The following is a 17343-nucleotide window of genomic DNA, read 5'->3' as shown; positions in this document are numbered from 1 at the left end:
TGTGTGTGAGAGAGAGAGAGACAGAGAGAGAGAGAAAGACAGAAACAGAGATCTAGCATGGAGAGATTTTAAAGCAAGAAGTCTTTTTGTAGCCCTGGCTACTGAAATTTCTGTGTATAAATCCCCCAAAAGAATAGCTCTACTAAGATTAAATAAGAAAGAACTGACTAGATCATAACATAAAGAATTTACTACAGCATTAGAAATAATAAAGATTTTTCTAATTTGAGGCTATTGAAGGAAACTATAGTTTTTCTCTTGGGGAAACAAACATCTACCTTAACCTACCTACCAGTCTATGCCTGAGTTATTCTAAGTATTTTAAATTCATTATTTCTTCTATTCTTTAAAACAACCCAATGAAATCTGTACTGTTATTCTGTTTTGCAGAAAAGGAAAATGAGGCACAGAGTTAAGTAATGTGGCCTGGGTTGCTTTGGTATATTCCAGGCCCTAGCGACCGTTCATTTTTATAGTCCTTAATTTCTCCTCCTTTTTCTGAACTCTCTCTTGACACTTTGCATTTGTGTAATTTTTGTTTCCAAAATGCCTTCTTGTATGTATCTATTTTGTTTCGTTTTTGCAAAAGCTCTGTGAGGCAGGAGTGAGACGGTTGTCATCTCTGCCTGTGTTAATACATTGCTCCCAACTCGTGGGTGATGCAGCTGGTCTAGAACCCAGCCTTCCTGACCAGGATCTCCCACACCTGCCTTTTGCAGTGACAGGGTCCCCTGCACATCTCTTCAACACCACCTTCCTTTCACTTTCCCTCTCTCTGTCTCCAAGTCACAGTTTATATGTGCTGGGCTCCATTGATTTAGAACAGTAATCCGGACCAACAAATTTGAATAAAAGTGTTAATGACTATTAAGAGTGTCAAAGGTACCTTCTCTCAGACAAGGTCTCGTTGTCATGAGGTGCTTCAGTATCTACTTGGGTACTTCCTCATCAGGAGGGAAGATCTACCAGCAGAGTTTCCAGCTCTATTCATACCTCACTTAACAAGCTTCGCTGCTGCCGGCCAGACAATATGTTAAACATTAGGAATCTAAAAATAATAGCCAAGGCCTGCTGAAAAAATTGGCCACCCTGACCCATTATCAAAGATCAGAAGGCGGCACCCAACCCGGGGCAAAGGGAAGCCTCGAGGAGGAGCGGACATTAAAGCTGGTGGCACAGGTAGAATGGGTTCTGGCCAGGGAAATGGGAAGGAGGGACATAGGAACGGCCAAGTAGAGGGACAGGTCCAGGCAAGTCATGAGACAAATTGCGACTGGTTTTGGAACTGTGGCCCGTGGACAAGCCATAGGAGCAGCTGGAGAGGAGCAGAGGCCCTGACTGGACGCGCCAGAGTCCTTCCCTTTCTCCGGCAGGTATTTGGGGATCTTCAATAGCAAAGAAGCTGGTGGATGACTCTTCCCCATTCTGCCACTCTCCGATTTGTACCCCCTCTTTCAGGAACTTTATTATGACGACTTTATATCATAAAGGCCACTACTAATTTTTAATCTTATGTAAGGTATAACCGGGCCCCTCAGAGCTGTGACTTTCAGACTTTATGTGCATCAGAATTCCCCAGAGTTTTCCTGAAGATACAGGTGGCTGAATACCATTCCCAGGATTTATAATCTGGTAAGTCTAAGGTTGACATTTATTTTTTCTTTGAAGTACTGGGCATGGAACTCAAGGCCTCACACGTTCTAGGCTAGTGCTCTTCTACTGAGCTACATCTCCAGCCCTTTTTATTTTACTTTGAGATGGGATCTTGCTAAGCTGCCCAGGCTGGCCTCAAACATATAATCCTCCGCAAGCTTGCAACCCTCCTGCCTCAACCTCTCAAGTAGCTGGGATCACAGGCATGTACACCCCATCTGGCCCCAAAATTGGCATTTTTGAAGAGCTGCCAAGGACCATATTTTGAGAACTCCTGCCTTAAAGCCTGCAAAACTGTTATGTTGACAAGACAGTCTTTCGCCCTTTATACCAGTTTCATTTGTACCCTTTGGTGCAGTTTCTAGGCTAGTTGGCTTCAATACTAGGCAGTATGGTTTTGTATTTGCTAGGGTTGCCATAACAAAGTCACTGAAATGCATTGTCCTACTGCTTTGGAGACTGGAAGTCTGAAATCAAGGCATCAGCAAAGCCACACTCCCTCTGAAATGCTTTCTTGCCTTCTTCCAGCTTCTGGTGGCTCTCAACATTCTTGGGTTTGTGGCAGGATCACTCCAGGGTCCGCCTCCCGCTTCACACGGAAGGCTTCTCCCTGTGTGGACTGTCTCTTCACATGGCTTCTTTTGTAAGGACACCATTCATGTTGGGTTAAGGGCCTGTAGATGTGTGCTCTGGGCCTTGGAGCAGTGAAACTAGAGCTACCTGAGTCTAGACAGAGGCACCTCATGCTTCAGTCCACAGACACTCTGCATTTGCAGAGCATGCCTCAAACTATATGTCCCTTCCAAAAAAGATCAGATCTTTTTTCCTCCTCGTGTTCTTCGACCGACCAATACCAGCTTGTAATATAAATATTTGGTAAAAATCTTCCTTTTACAAATTGTGAAGAAAATAGCAAGGTTTCAGATAAAGGTTATTTGTTTAAACTTATGGTGTTGTGTTTCACAGTGAAATCATTCTGTTTGATTTCTATTGCTAGGACTTGATGATTAGCTCTAACTTTGCATCTTTCACATCTGTCTTTGTTGGTCTTTATTTACTTCACTTTCTAGAGAGACTAAAGGTGGCAGTACAGAGAGAGCTGGGGAGAGCAAGGAGCCTTTCGCAGTGTGTTTGGACTGTGCCAGTGTATCAGGCACTTCAGTCTGCTGTCAGAGGACAGTTCCAAGGGTGAGAATCAAGGGACTCACGTTCGTGCAACAACTTGGGGGTATAAAGAGACCTCCCCCAGGCCAGTTAGTCCAGAAAGTTGAGCCCTCTTCTCCTGTTGCCTGCTGCCTCAGAGATATGGGCAATCAAAGAAGAACCCCTTCACCCTGCTCAAACTCTGCCCCTGCAAGCCATGCAGGCATGACAATAGCAAGAGCAGCCATTACAGAACTGACTAGACCTCTCATTTCCTGTCACGCTCCGATTCCATCAGGAAAACCTCACCCTGTTTTACCCCAGGGTGTTAGACTAGGTTTGAAGAGCTCCATTTTCAGTATCTTTCTCCTTGCTTCCCTGGAAAGCTGTCACAGCTGTAATCCACTCAGATGTATTTCCCTGACCCTGGGGACAAAGGCCTAGTGTTTCCTAGACTTGGCGGCTCCTGGGAGGGCAGAACCATCAGCATTTCTCCAGCTGCTAGTCTCAAGCCCTGTGGGCGGCAGAGACCTGTAATAAGATCACCATCCAAGCCAGTTACAGTCAGCACATCATTCAAAGTGGCCCCTTGTGGTTGGGAGGGGAGAATCAGCGGAAATAGGAATCCCAGCTCCTCAGAGCCTGGGCTCACACAGAACCACACAGTGAGTTGGAGCCCAGAGAAAAACAGACTTCTCATGCTGGATGTCAGCCATTAGAGATTTGGCTGTGGTTCACACTGCGAGTCCGCAGGGCTGGGTGGCCTAGGACATCAGAAGGAAGAGAAGGGAGGAATAAGAGTAGAAATTGAAAGGAAATTGAATATGAGTGAGTAAATGTTTAAACAGTAAATACTGTGAATCTTTAAGGATTCAGAGTTTCTACTGCAGAGCACCAGAGGGCAGGACCTAAGGAGAGTCCACGGATACCTCCACAGCCCTCAGCACCCGCCCAGGGCTTGGAAGCAGAAGGAAGATGGGAATAGGGAGATATGACGGCTTTGGTGGAAAGAGTGGAATCACAGAAGAGAAGGCTCAAAAGCTATTACAGTGGTCTACACTCCCTGATTAATTCTGTTCAAATCTCCAGTTCCCTCCCACTAAGAGCAAATGAAAACAAGATAGCTGGCAACTTTCTTCCTGAATTCTCTTCAGGGCAAACTCCAGCCTTCCGGTCCCCACATGAGGATGGGGATGCCTTCCATGGTACCCAAGGAGAGTGAAGAGTCAGGCTACCTTGAGTGACTTACTCTCCGAATGCTAGACCTCGGTTTTTGCGTAGGAAAAATGAGAAAGGTCATGGTGGTGTTCATTTTCTTAAGTTGGTTAATAGGAACACATGTGTACTGTCCTTTATGCATGTTATATAGAAAATCTTATTTTGTGATTATAAAAGATTTGATGGACATTAATAATTCAGGGATTAAATTCAGTGATCTCAGTTCCTTTCAAACTCTAAAAATCTTGTATGCTGTCACATAGACTTTGCCCAATGCCACTGAAATACTAGTTCAAGGTGTGATTATGGGAAGTTGCACAGTGTTTAGTGGGAAGAGCACTAGCTTTGGATCATGCCTGAGTCTGAATCCCAGTTCTGTGATGACCTTAGATAAATTATTTAGGTAAGTTTCTTACAAAATTGGGATATTAATAACCACCCCATAGTGGAGGCCATGAGTCTATATAAAGCATCTGCTATGTTTGACAAATGATAAGTGCTCAATAAATAATCACCAGTGATAATATAGACATCCCGGATAGAAGGTATAGAAATTAAAAGCAGCCCTTTAACTGGATGGCTTAAAGGAAAATTCATACTGAAAGCAGGAGAATGGCTAGAGGAGGTTACATTCGGTGCCCGTTTCATGGCAGAGACTCAAACTCTGCTGAAGATCTAAGGAGCTGGTTAATGAGAAGTGGAGGGAAGGCACCTCAGAGGATGACAGCAGCATGGAAGATAGCCCACCGCAGTAAAGCCAGAGATGGCACATAGCAAGGTGTCCAAGCCTTGAAGTTGTTTAGAATCGTTCTGAGCCCAGTGAGCATGTGGTGTGGAAAAGTGGCAAAAGGGGAGGCGAGAAAGGTAAGCAGAGTAGTCATGGAGGGGGCTTCACACACACTAAGCAGCTTAAGGGGGGAACCACACGGGCCTGAAAACTTGCAGTGGTAACTCAACAGCTGGTGCAGGGACAACTGGATTCAAATGTCCAACACAAAATATCCTATGGTCCAGCAATTTCACTGCTGCTTATGTACTCACAGGATTGAAAGCAAGGACTCCAGCAGACACTTAAATCCAGTGTTCACTGCAACCTTGTTCACAGTAGCCACAGCCAGAGGGTAGAAACAACCAGTGGCTGTCAACAGATGGATGGATAAACAAAATGTGGTGTGCAGACGCGCACACACACACACACACACACACACACACGGAACAGATGAAATTCTGATATCTGCCACAACATGAATGAACCTTGAAAACATTGCACTAAGTGAAAAAGCCAGACACAAAGGAAGATACGGCATGACTCCACTTCCACGAGATGCAGAGTAGGCACACTTAGAGAGTAGAGTAGAGGCTACCAGGGCCGGGTCAGTGGAGGGCAGCGGGGCCTTATCTATTGCTTAATAGCTATGAAGTTTCCATTTTGGGTGATGAAAAAGCTTCGGAAATACGTAGAGGGGACGGTCGCACAACATCGTGAGTTAATATTACCAAATGGCACACTTAAAAATGGCTAATCTCCCAATCTTCCAGTCAGAGTCTCTGCCTTCCTTCTTGGTCCCTTATGTGAGCGATTGGCAGAGAGCACCCTTGGGAGACAAGAGAGCTGGAGCCAGGACAGAAGGGACCGGAGAGACAGGACACATTGTGAGCATGAACTGTCTGGGAGCAAGGGTCTGTGTGTGCCTGAAAGGGAGGGAGAGGGTGTGTTTGATCATCCCGTGGCAGAGATCCTGAGAGAAGAGAGAACTGGAGCTTGAGCAGCAAGGCAGCCGTCACAGAGAGGGCCAGCGGCAGGCCATCAAGGGCAGGGGACCAGCGAGAGTGAAGAAATGAAAATTAGTGAACAAACAGGAAGAGCAGAGACCAGGCCAGACCAATCAGGAGGGCAGGTGGGCAAGGGAGGGAAGGAGAGCGAGGGGAGAGCAGGCTCTTGTTCCAGGGAGGAAAGCACAGTGAGGTGAGGTGCCCAGGGACCAGCAGGGAGGCAGCCACGAAGGCCTACGGGAAAGGAGGGTGTGAGAGGGCAGGGGCAGGGGCCCCGGGCTGAGGGAGCAAAAACCAGGGAGACTGAGCCAAGGACAAGAGAAGGAGAGAAGGGAGAGGCGTGCCGACTGCAGCAGGAAGGGCATGTGGGCAGGGAGTCCAGGAAGTGCCGTGTGCCTGAGGCCCCAAGGGGTTGGGAAGTCTCAAGGCACGGGGCAGCAGTGGCTGGCCTTACCTGTGCACTTTCCCTGTGAGGGAATGCCTTGCTTTCTTGAGAATGCTGTCTTGTTTTTCAACAAGGATTGAGTACACACTGCCCATAATTGCATCCCTAACTGCTGCAGGAGAAAAAAGAGGAGCTGCAGCTTGATCGCAGCCAGGGACAGCCTGTCCTCCTGGTTTGCTGTGGCTGCTGCCCTGTTTTCTGTTTATTTTCTGGAGTATTTCAGTTGAGATTTCCTAGGGTGGGATGGAAAGCAAGAACTGAAACCCAGTGCTGGCCAACGTTTGGGAAAAGGAAGTGAGGCCTTGAACTGAGAAAGGACCTTGGGATTCAAAGGGGTATTCCCCGTCTGGACAGCACTGTTATTTACTGATTTGCTGCTCAGTGATCTTAAAATCACAGTTGAGCCCCGTCTTGACAACTAGTGTTTCAGTTTCCTCAAGGTCAGGAATTATGCCTTCTATCGTTTTCCACCCAGCCTGGTCTTTCCTCCCTAGAAGTGGATTTCCACAGAACAGAGGACAGGAAACACTTGTTGACTCTGCTGTGAGTTGATTCCCGTGTCATCACTGTCATCATAGCGTCCTTAACAAGTGAGTAGCCAGTGCAGTTCAAAGCAAAGGGAATTCGTGGGCAAGGGCCTTGCCTTGTGCAGTAGGAGTAGCCATGGAAATGTTAGGGCAAGTCTCTGCTGCGAGACCCAGGTCGTGAGCAGGCTTCGCAGACAGTTCACCACCTTGGAAGCCACCTTGCTGCCTTCCCCTGGGGGATAACTTTCCTGCCTTTGAGCTTTCACCGACATTTTAAAAAATATTTCTGGTTGTAGATGAACATGAGGCCCTTATTTTGTTTATTTAATTTTATGTGGTGCTGAGAATCAAACCCAGTGCCTCACACGTGCCAGGCAAGTGCTCTACCACTGAGGCACAGCCTCAGCCCCTTCACCCATATTGTTAAAGCCCACAGTGAAACCCACCTTAGTCTGAAGAAAGCAACCTGAGGAATGTCAACCCCCAAATTGAGCAGCACTGGGGAGATCCCAAAAGGACATTAATGACTGTTTTGATTATTTGCACCAATCAATGTACCCATTAATGTGAAAAAAAAAATTCTTTGTTTATTAAATTGGTATAATCTACAAGCAGAGTATTGAATGTCTATGTTAGGATGACAAAGAAATGTTACTTTTACCTGTAGGAAGGAATGGGTAGAAGGAAAGCTTATAGAGAAATGAGAAATTGGGGAATAGTATGAAAGAAGAAAGAGAAACTTGAACTCGGATCTGGGAGCACCTCTTCCACCACCTGTCCCTTCCTTGCCAAGCCCTCTCTGTCCCAAGCACACAGCCTCAAGGAAAGGTGCCACTCCAGTTGTATGTCCAGACCGCAGCATGGTCCCCAAAGGAGTTTCTGGCATTCCTTACCGACTGGGACAGGAGGCGTCTAGAGGTTCTGCCAAACTTCTAGAGGGTCCCATCTTGGGAGAGGCCTGATCTGTTGGAACCAGACAGTGGGAACCAGACTGGGCACAATATTAATAACCACATCAACAGCTGGCGCTTTTGGAGCACTCAGCAGGTGCCGACACCCTGCCAAACACTTTTCATCACCATTTAGCTTTGCTCACAACAGTCCATGGTCACATTTGACAGGTTAAGAAATGGAAGGGCAGAGGTGTATGACTTGCCAAAGTTTCCAAGCAGGAAGCAGCAGAGCCAGGACTCAAACCCAGGTCTTTCTGACTCTAAAACCTGAGATCTTCACCAAATCACTCAAGGTAGCACCCTGCTCAGCACGAGCTTCACAGAGCACTCAGTAAACACTTAGAGAAAACAGAGACTTAAAACTTGCTTGAAGTTCTTCTGGCTTTAAAAATAAAGCAAAAATAGACATTTCAGTTTATCTTACTTTTCGGCAATGCTGGGGATAGAACCCAGGGTCTCACGCATGCTAGGCAAGTGCTCTACCCGTGAGCTACATCCCCAGCCATTTAGTTTATCTTATTACCTCCTTATTTGACTCTCTTATTCTATTCTCTCCAAAATTTTAATCCCATTTCTTTCACCACCTGGTTGTGTACATAATAAGCTTGCTGATGCTCAGTTTCTCCATCCCAAAGATGAAGAAGTAAGTTAAAGGGGTGGGAGATGATCCCATGATAACCGCTAGGAAACCATGCAGGAAATCCTCCTCCTGCACTAATTTTACCTTCTCTGTCAGAAGAAACTGGTTACAGACTTTAACACCAGTCTGACCTGATTTTAGATCGCACCTGATGAACCAAGCCTGACCCTGTGATTTTGGTGACAGGTGTGTCTCAAAACCTCAGTTCACAAGTGGCTCCATGACAGGCTGTTAGAAACACTGTATGACATGTAGTCATACCTTGGTTTCAGCAGCAGATTTGTTCCAGGACCCCTCCCAGTCACCAAAACCTGCAGATGCGCAAGCCTCTTATGTAATGACATAGTGTGTGTACATCTTACCCACATCCTCCCAGATACTTGAAGTCATCTCTAGATTGTTTGTATTACTTAACATAAGGAATTATGTTAAATAATATGATGTAAAAATGTCTGTACATGTTCATTGTAGATAGTTTTTCTCCAAAATATTTTCTATTTGAGGCTGGTTGAACTCACAGAGGCAGAACCCAGAACATGGAGGGCCTACTGTATGTGCATTCTCTGAAAGCATTCATTGGATGTTTGATTCATGCCTCTTCCCTCCTAGCATCCGCCTGCTCTCCTGTCGTCTGTGTACCCTGACTGTGCCACCCTGCAGGCCATGGAGAATGAGCTACCAGTCCCACACACATCCAGCAGCACCAGTGTTACCAGTAGTACCAGCGGGCCCAGTAGCAGCAGTGGCTGCAACAATAGCAGCAGTGGTGGCAGTGGGCGCCCCCCTGGGCCCCAGATTTCTGTATACAGTAGTATTCCTGACCGACAGACCGTGCAGGTAAGACTCTGATTGATCCAGGAATTGCATTCCTTAGCCATCTGCAGGCTTAGCCAGGCATGGTCTGGTGGGGTAACCTAGATGACTCCCAGAAAGGGCAAAGAGGAGTAGGTTAGTAAATAAATATTAGCACATGATTAGGGGAAAGGAGGGGTGCAAGGAAATTTGGAGAGGGAAAATCCTTAGCAGAACATAAAAACCCCTTTCTTACCCATTGGTGTAGATCCCAGAACACTATTTTAGGAAAACAGGTGTTGTAAAAGGACAGACAACGAAAAATAAGAAACAGCAAAAATGACTTGAGCTGCTCAGCCACAATCCAAACCCATTATCTAAATGACTTGTCAGGAACAAATAAGTGTCTCAAAGACAGAGGTCCATAAAAGAAGCCCAAAGGAGTCTGTTGTCCTTGAAGCTTTTTTCTTTCTTCCCTAAAATTCACAAAATATCATCCATGAGACCCCCCCCCCAGGTGATCATACACTGTTCCAAAATGCAGTCGTGACCACATGTTGCCACCTTCTGTGTGCCCAGCATTCTGCATGTTTATCTTCTTCTTCACTATGAGAAGGGCTATTATTAGCACAGTCCCATAACTGCCGAAATGGAGGCTCTAAAAAGGCAGCAACTTGTCCAAGGTCATTCAGGTAAAGAAAAAAAAATTGAGCCTAAATCTCACCCCAAGCCCATGTTCTTAATCACATCAATATCTGTTTGAGGTACCTAGATAATATAGGCAGAAGAGAGAGACCACAGTTGGGAAATGTTTACTCTAACTAACTTTGCTGTTACAATCTGGATATACTAGAGGAGTGACCTCATCCCACTTTGGCCCCAGGCCCAGATAAGGGAGTGGGGGAGAAGCCACAGCAGTGAGAGGCCTGAGAAGTTGGGCTACAGAAGAGACTAGCGGGTGCCCTGGACTGTCCCTCTCCTAGTAATCTCTGCCTCACACTTGTCTAACCATGTTTCCAGCTCCCCCCTTACCCCTGCTCCCAGCCTCTTCCCCAGCCCCGTCATGCATGAGATTCTGAGCTCTGGTTTCTAGCGTCTGGCATCGGGATGTGCCTTCCTCCTGCTACTCATCAGAACTCAAGGAAAAAGGGGCTTGGGGCTTCTGCTCTGGCAAGTTTGCATTTACACGTAGGCAGAGCCACTGGGAGCTCCTCCGGGCCCCATCCACTGACACTCTCTGGTGAAGAAGAGTCACAGAACCTCAGCTACTGCTGGCTGAACTGCTGGAAAGGCTAAGGAAATAGAAAGTCCTAGGTAAAGGGAAGAAGAGCAAGTACTTCTGGGATACCAGGGGATTTAAAAGTAGAATTCGGATGAAGAGAATCTGAGAGGAGAGCACACTAGGGAGAGAGGAGTCAGGGAAATGTGTGCAAGAGTCGGGGGCGGTGTCTGTAGGGAGACACCAGAGCCCAGGGAGGATCTGTGATGTCAGCCTGTTCTCAAGCATCCCAAAACTGAGCCCAGAGCTTTTGCCCTGCAGCCACCAAGGAGTCACTCTAAGCTGGGAAGACCCTTCCAAGAGGCCAGCTGTGGAGCAGGGCCTGGGGTCAGAGCAGCCTTAGAGCCAGGGATCCACAGAGTCGAGGGCAGGAAGTGGGCCAGAACCCAGGCAGCACAAGTGCTGGGCACAAGCTGGGAAGAAAGGGTAGGAGGGACACGAAATGTTTCTGGGCCTCCTGAGAAGAAGACAGAGGGCTTGAAGCCTGCTGCGTAGCATCCAGCTCTCTTTGTTCCTGGGGGTGGGGGAGGATCAAACAATAGCCCTTTATCATTTCCTAGAGGCTGCTATTCAGCCAATCAGGAAGAAGGGAGTAAGCAGTAAAGCCAAAGAATGGGAGACAGTAGGTAAAAGGAGGGAGTGGAGGAGAGAAGAGGCGAGGGAGGGAAAGAAGGAAAGGGAAATGTGTCATCCCTGTGACCCAGCATGCTGCAAAGTCACTTTTTCTGGACTCCTAGGACCCTCTGAGCACTGTGTGCCAAACCTGGGGAGAAGCACCAGTTCAGCCTTGCAGCCTCTGCAAAAGCAGTCGCCTTTGCATGAGTCTCAGTTTGGCTGCTTCTGCTGAACCTGGTGCCTCTGCCTCAGCTCTTCTTCCCAACCCTCTCTTTGCTCTGCCTCATTTGCTTCGCCTTCATCTGAGGCTGCGGAGTGCTTGGGGGAGATGAGTGCCTAGCAAGCCTGGCAGGGGAGGCTTCTGTCTCCAGAGAGCAGGTAGAGCAGTGGTGTGCTGCTGCGACTCTTCTCACAGGCGAGGCAGGGAGGTGCTGGAGACCGTTCGAGACAGAATACAGACAGACAAGAAAACGCTTCTTCAGGGGCTCTGGAGAGGAGCGATAGGTTGTGGTGATGGTCACAGATGCTGGGGCTCTTCTCCAAGCAGCCGAGGAGAGCTGGGTTGCCAGGCCATGGCTGCAGTGAGAGGGTCATGCCGCAGCTGGCAGCTCCAGCTCCCACTCTCCTCCCGCCCCCAGGTGATCCAGCAGGCCCTGCACAGGCAGCCCAGCACGGCGGCGCAGTACCTGCAGCAGATGTACGCCGCCCAGCAGCAGCACCTGATGCTGCAGACAGCCGCCCTGCAGCAGCAGCACCTCAGCAGCGCCCAGCTCCAGAGCCTGGCAGCAGTACAGCAGGTGAGGAAGCTGGCCGCAGGCCTGAAGCTCCTGGGTGTCCAGGCAGTGCGAGCAAGAGGACAAGGAAGCAGGAACTGCCTCATGCTTCCCATGCATCCTCTTGCCAGTCCTCACAGAGCCCCAGAGAAGGCTATTGCCATCATTTCCTTTTGGCAGATGAGGAACAGAGAGAGCCCAGTGGTGAGTGGAGCAGCTGGAATGCTCATAGGTTGTCCCAGAGAGAAGTGCTAAGAGAGCCATTTTCTCAACCACTCCGCCGTGCTGCTGGGAAAGGGGCCATAACTCCAAAGAGGCACTCACAGGAGAAGGGTGTGCCAGTCTCACGTCTCTGCCTGTTGCCCTCTGCTTGCAGTGGTTGAGAAGAACATGTTGATCCCTTTATCCATCCACCCACCCATCCATCTGACGGAATGTTCTATGCAGAGTTCACAGCAGGCACTGGGTGCACTGTGGACCCTCTCTTCTTGGAGCTGGGAGTAGGGAGCTAGAAAGTAAACAGGCACCAAAATAGATAAGGACAGAAGCTACTTAAATATCTCAGCTATGATATGACTATGACAGAGAACTGTTTACTGTCACTGAAGGATAAGGAAGATGACCCTATGCTGGGTGGTCAGGGAAGGTCTGTCTGCTGGAGTAACATCAAAACTGATGCTTGAAATATGACAAAGGACAGGCTGAGGGGAGAAGTTGAATGTGCAAGACAGTGCTTGCGACTCTCTTAGCACAGTGCGGCAAGCCACATGGCGGGGTGGAGGCCTGGAGAGAGAGCTACAGAAACAGGGGCAGCGGCAATGGCTGACAGAGTGCTTAGTGTCTGTGCTCTGCTTGCTCAGGCCTCTCCGCAGCCCTTCAGCTGGGTATGGTCATTATTCCCCCTTATGAAAGAGGAAACAGGGCCCCTGCTCAAGGCCACCATGGGGCTGGGCTCCCAAGGCTGCTTTCCTTACCACTGTCCAGGCACTCCCTGGAAGATGAGAGCTCAAGAATGACTGGGGGCGGGGTGCTGGGACACCAGAGCAGGAGTTCGTTCTTTTCCAGGCGAGCCTAGTGGCCAGCAGACAAGGGAGCACCTCTGGCAGCAGTGCATCTGCACAGGCCCCGGCCCAGTCACCTCCGGTGAGTGAGACAGGAGCAGCACACAGCACCCATGGTTCTGGACCGGCTCCTTCCTCCTTACCTAAGAGGCGCATGAGTCCTGGCCCCCGATCCTTAGTGAATCCTCAGCTGCGCAGGATCATATCTGGAGTCTGTTGCTCTTGCCAGGAAAAAAATAAAAAGTGCATACCTCTCTCCAGCCCTTATGTCAATGCCCTGTCATCTTTCCGGTGTCAAGGCTCTGTCACCAGCTCCTTCTCTGAATGCTGAGTTTTCCCTGCACCTCTGCACCTAGGCCAGAGATGGGGCAGTTCTGGGTGGAGCTCCCAGGCCCAAGGACAAGAGGTGGTCCCTAAAGAGACTATATAAGCCAAGGAACAGAAGAGGGAGAGAGCAAGACATGAATGAGGGGACCCAGTTCACCCCAGCGCCTCCCGTTTCCTATTGCACATGTCTCTTTCTTCAGATCAATCTGGCAGCCTCCCCAGCAGCAGCCCAGCTCATCAACCGGGCTCAGAGTGTCAACTCAGCCACCGCCTCAGGCCTTGCCCAGCAGGCTGTGCTCCTGGGCAACACATCTTCTCCAGCCCTTACCGCAAGCCAAGCACAGATGTATCTCAGGGCTCAGATGGTGAGTACCCCTGGCTCGGGCCATAGATTTGGGGAAGACACAGGCAGAGAATTTGGGAGCTGGGAGACTAGAGGAATGAGGAGACAAGAAAATGGGGAAGAAGTACTATAGGACAGGGCCAAGAGGAAGGGGATGGAATAAAAAAGGGTGGGCCTGGAAGGCTGAGTGGGAACGTGGTGTGGACTCCATGACTCAAGGAAGGGTGGGATTCCAGGCTGAGATTAAGTGACCCACAATACCTCCCTTCCCCGTCCTCCTAGAGCAAAATAAAATTATCTCCATCTTATCAGAAACTGCTCTTCAGAACTAATTAGGGCAGACGGTACAGGGGCCCATGCCCAGACAGTCCCCCACGCTCAGACTTAAGATGAGAGGCAGGTGCTCTCCCAAAATGGGATCTTCCCCTACTGTGACAGTCCTTGCAAGGACTGACCACCTCTAACTCAGGGCCAACGGTACACTGTAGCACAGCGAGGTGAAGCTTCAGGACCTGCTCTCGCTGCTGTCCCCACTGCCCTCCCAATGCCCCTATTCTAATCAGGGTCCCCTGAACTTGCCTGGGCAGAATACACCCAGGCTATTGCCAGAACACACAAAAGCTCTCCTTTGCACCTGTCCCTAAGGGGTCCAACAGGAACCTAAGATTCCAAAGAATTCCCTGGGACAATGACAGCATTCTCCCTAGCAGGCAGTAACTAACGCACAGCCTCTGCTGAGCTCCTATCTAAGTTATACCTCACATCTCCCGTGCTGAAGAGTTCTCCCATCATCCCCTTGGCACACCATCCTGAGGACAGTGCAGTCCTGCCCCTCCCTTGCTCTTATGGCCAGCACATGGCATTTGGAGCTTTTCAGATCTTGCTCCCACCTCTTGTTCTCGGCTCTGAGTTCCTCATTTGAGGCTTATCTCCATTCTACAGCAAGGCCTCTTAAACATACAGCATCAAATAGACTTTTACCTCCCTAGCAAACTAGACCACACGGTAATACCCCCCAAACCTGCCCTTGACTTCACTTCACTCATCCCCGTGCCCCATTCAGTGCCCCTACTGGGGCCCTGATGCCTGCTGCTGCTCCCCAAAAGCATGACATACACAGACAGAGGAGCAAGCCGGGAGCATGACAGGGCTGAGGGGAAAGCTGCTGTCAGCACACCCGCCTGTCCACATGGATGCAGACCAAACCCACACAGAGGCGAGGTGCCTGCTGGGAATGGCAATAACCTGTGCCCTTCCAGATGAGATTCAGGCACTAGTACAGCTCCAGACTGTCTGCTTCCTCTGTTATTGCTCCTAGGTGCCCTGCCTCCAAATTTGACTTAAAAATGACCAAATGGCATATGTCTGATTTGGTTCCTTCTGGAGGAGAGTTTTGATCTGATTCAGCCCTTAGGTCAGGATTGAATTAGATCTGGAAAACAGTCCTCGGGCACCTGTCTAAGGTTCCTGTTGGCCAGGATGCTGAGGAGACAGCTACTTCAGGGTGTCCCGGGAACACTGATCCCCCACCCTCCCACCTATGAGGGATGAGCGCCTCACAGCGTTCTGAAGTCCCAGAGCTGCTTTCCAGCTCCATCCTGTCACTGCCCAACATGGGTCCGCATACTACAAGCCTCTTGAAACTTTCAGGCGGTCCCTGGGACCCCTGCCCTTTCTTGCGTCCCTATTTCTACTTCCCTAGCCATCCCCATCTCTGCTCCCTGGCTGAAGTGTTCTGCCCTGTGGCTGAGTCCACATGGGGCAGGTAAAAGGCACCTCGTTTCCTGTGATTCCAGGCCCAGCCAGGTAACCTGGTGCAGGTAGCTAGGAGCCTAGGCGGCACTGTTCCTTTGTCCCCTCAGCTCATCTTCACGCCCACGGCCACCGTCGCTACTGTGCAGCCTGAGCTCGGCACTGGCTCCCCCGCCCGGCCCCCCACCCCCGCCCAGGTGAGGATCCCATGTTTGTGGGAGGGCAGGAGGGTGGGCAGCACCGTAGAGGGGTAGGACACTGGGGATGGACAGCCCTGAAGGAGCTCTGAGTCTTTGGAAAGGCTGGGCTCTTCTAGGGAAGCACGTGGAGACTGGACAGCCCACTGTTCCCAGACCAGCTCTTCAATTCCTATCCAGATGGCCTCAGCACCTCTTGACTATTTTACCCTCAAATACAGTTAGTGTTCAGAGGGCAGCATGCTGAGGGTTTAAGATCCCCACCACACCCCTTAGGATAACTTGCTTTGTGGTTGCTGCTTTGCAAGTGGAAAATTCCACTCTGATTACATGTGCCAACTTTGCTAGGAATCAGGGGAAATGGCACAGAGAGGGAGAAAGGATGAGTCCTGGGTTCCTGCCTTCAGCTGGCAGCACATGGATGCTACTATGGCAGTGAAGGTCCTAGCGGGCAGCTGGGGAAGGAGAAGTCCTTCCATTTCCCACCTTCCTACCCCATCTCCAGAATGGGGATGGGAGCCCAGCATTTGGTAGCATTTATCAAAGTCCGGCATAGCCTCCATGTATCCAGCAGAGGGCGCCAGGAGCCTGGCTGAATAAAGGCTGCCTGTTTCTGGAAAGACTTGGAGTTCACCTTGTTTTGAGGACAAGATAATGCTTTGCCTAGTGGCTTTGCTAGCCAATTAACTTTCATTTTTGCCCTGGCCTTATCCAGCGTGGGAAGCTCCATGCTCCGCTGTATCTGGGAATTATTTCTGAGTGGTATGCATCCGATCCTGGTGTTTAGGAAGAAAGGAGGCTGACAGAAGGGGAAGAGCCTGGCCTCCCTGACCCTGCCTACCCCAGCCTGGGCAGCAGTGGCTTCTTAGAATTCAGTTCCTTTTGCTGGTGGACCCAATCTATAGTGATCTTTCTTGTCCTTTCTAGAACTTCATTTGCTTCTGGTTCTTCTTTCAGCCCCTAACTCTTTCTCTTTTTTCTCTCTCTCTAATTTTATAACCCACTATCCTATTCAGCCATTCCTGGATCCATCCCTAAGTCCTCTTTCTTGGCTGTGTTAGCATTGCTCCTACCCACTTTCTCTGGACTCCCATAGACCCCTCTTTTCCAGGTACAGAACCTGACCCTCCGAACACAGCAGACACCAGCTGCAGCAGCCTCGGGCCCTAACCCCACTCAGCCTGTCCTGCCCAGCTTGGCCCTGAAACCCACACCCGGCAGTAGCCAGCCTCTGCCTACCCCATCACAGGGCAGAAACACTGCTCAGGGTTCCCCTGCAGGTGCCAAGCCTGGCATAACTGACAGTGTGATGGAGCCACTCAAGAAAGGAGATGGCAGTGGCAGCCTGCCAGGGAGCGTGGAGGGCCGGGCTGGGCTCAGCCGAACTGTTCCTGCTGTGACTGCCCACCCCCTCATTGCACCAGGTAAGGGCTCCAGGAAAAAAGAATCCAGACCAGACCATGAGTCAGGAGGAATCTTTCAAACCTTCATTTTCCCCATAGGCCAACTGTGTCTCTCTCCCCTCTTCCAATCTTGAGGTGTTCATCAGCTCCTAATTCTGTTTCAACTTTCTAGTTTGATTTCTGTTTCTAACTTTAAGAAAGAAAGCCAGAAGGGTAGGAATAAATGAGTTCTTCACAATGGATCTTGGAGTACACAATCATATCTCTTAGCCTTGAGTGAGCAGAGGTTGGCAGGTGGACTATTTTGAGATTCCCTGTGACTTCGTGAAAAGATGGGGGCTAGCCAGAAGCATGGAGGAGCCAGAGGGAATGTAGTAGAGCATCTGTCGTCTCATCGTTCGGCAGGTGTTTGTTTGCTGATGTTTGCCAGTCATGTTGCTAGTTCTGGG

The 17343-nt window shown here is 49.6% G+C and overlaps 1 protein-coding gene across 5 annotated transcripts in view; it reads left to right on the top strand.

Annotated features, from left to right (window-relative positions):
- PHC2 (polyhomeotic homolog 2) overlaps positions 1-17343 on the top strand; it is a 112624-nt gene that overhangs the window by 52366 nt on the left and 42915 nt on the right. For 3 of the 5 annotated variants that reach the window (XM_079130809.1, XM_079130810.1, XM_079130812.1), the window contains 6 exons: positions 8962-9189; positions 11677-11835; positions 12877-12954; positions 13400-13564; positions 15339-15491; positions 16603-16915. In XM_079130809.1, the coding sequence (XP_078986935.1) occupies positions 9016-9189; positions 11677-11835; positions 12877-12954; positions 13400-13564; positions 15339-15491; positions 16603-16915 (1042 nt within the window). In that variant the 5' untranslated portion in view covers positions 8962-9015. Of the gene's footprint in view, positions 1-8961; positions 9190-11676; positions 11836-12876; positions 12955-13399; positions 13565-15338; positions 15492-16602; positions 16916-17343 lie in introns of those variants that run through there. The other 2 variants (XM_079130808.1, XM_079130811.1) reach the window with 2 other exon arrangements.

Source organism: Sciurus vulgaris (genome assembly GCF_902686455.1).
Source record: "Sciurus vulgaris genome assembly, chromosome: 1".
Lineage (NCBI taxonomy): Eukaryota > Metazoa > Chordata > Mammalia > Rodentia > Sciuridae > Sciurus > Sciurus vulgaris.
This window is presented reverse-complemented; position numbering and strand designations above follow the sequence as displayed.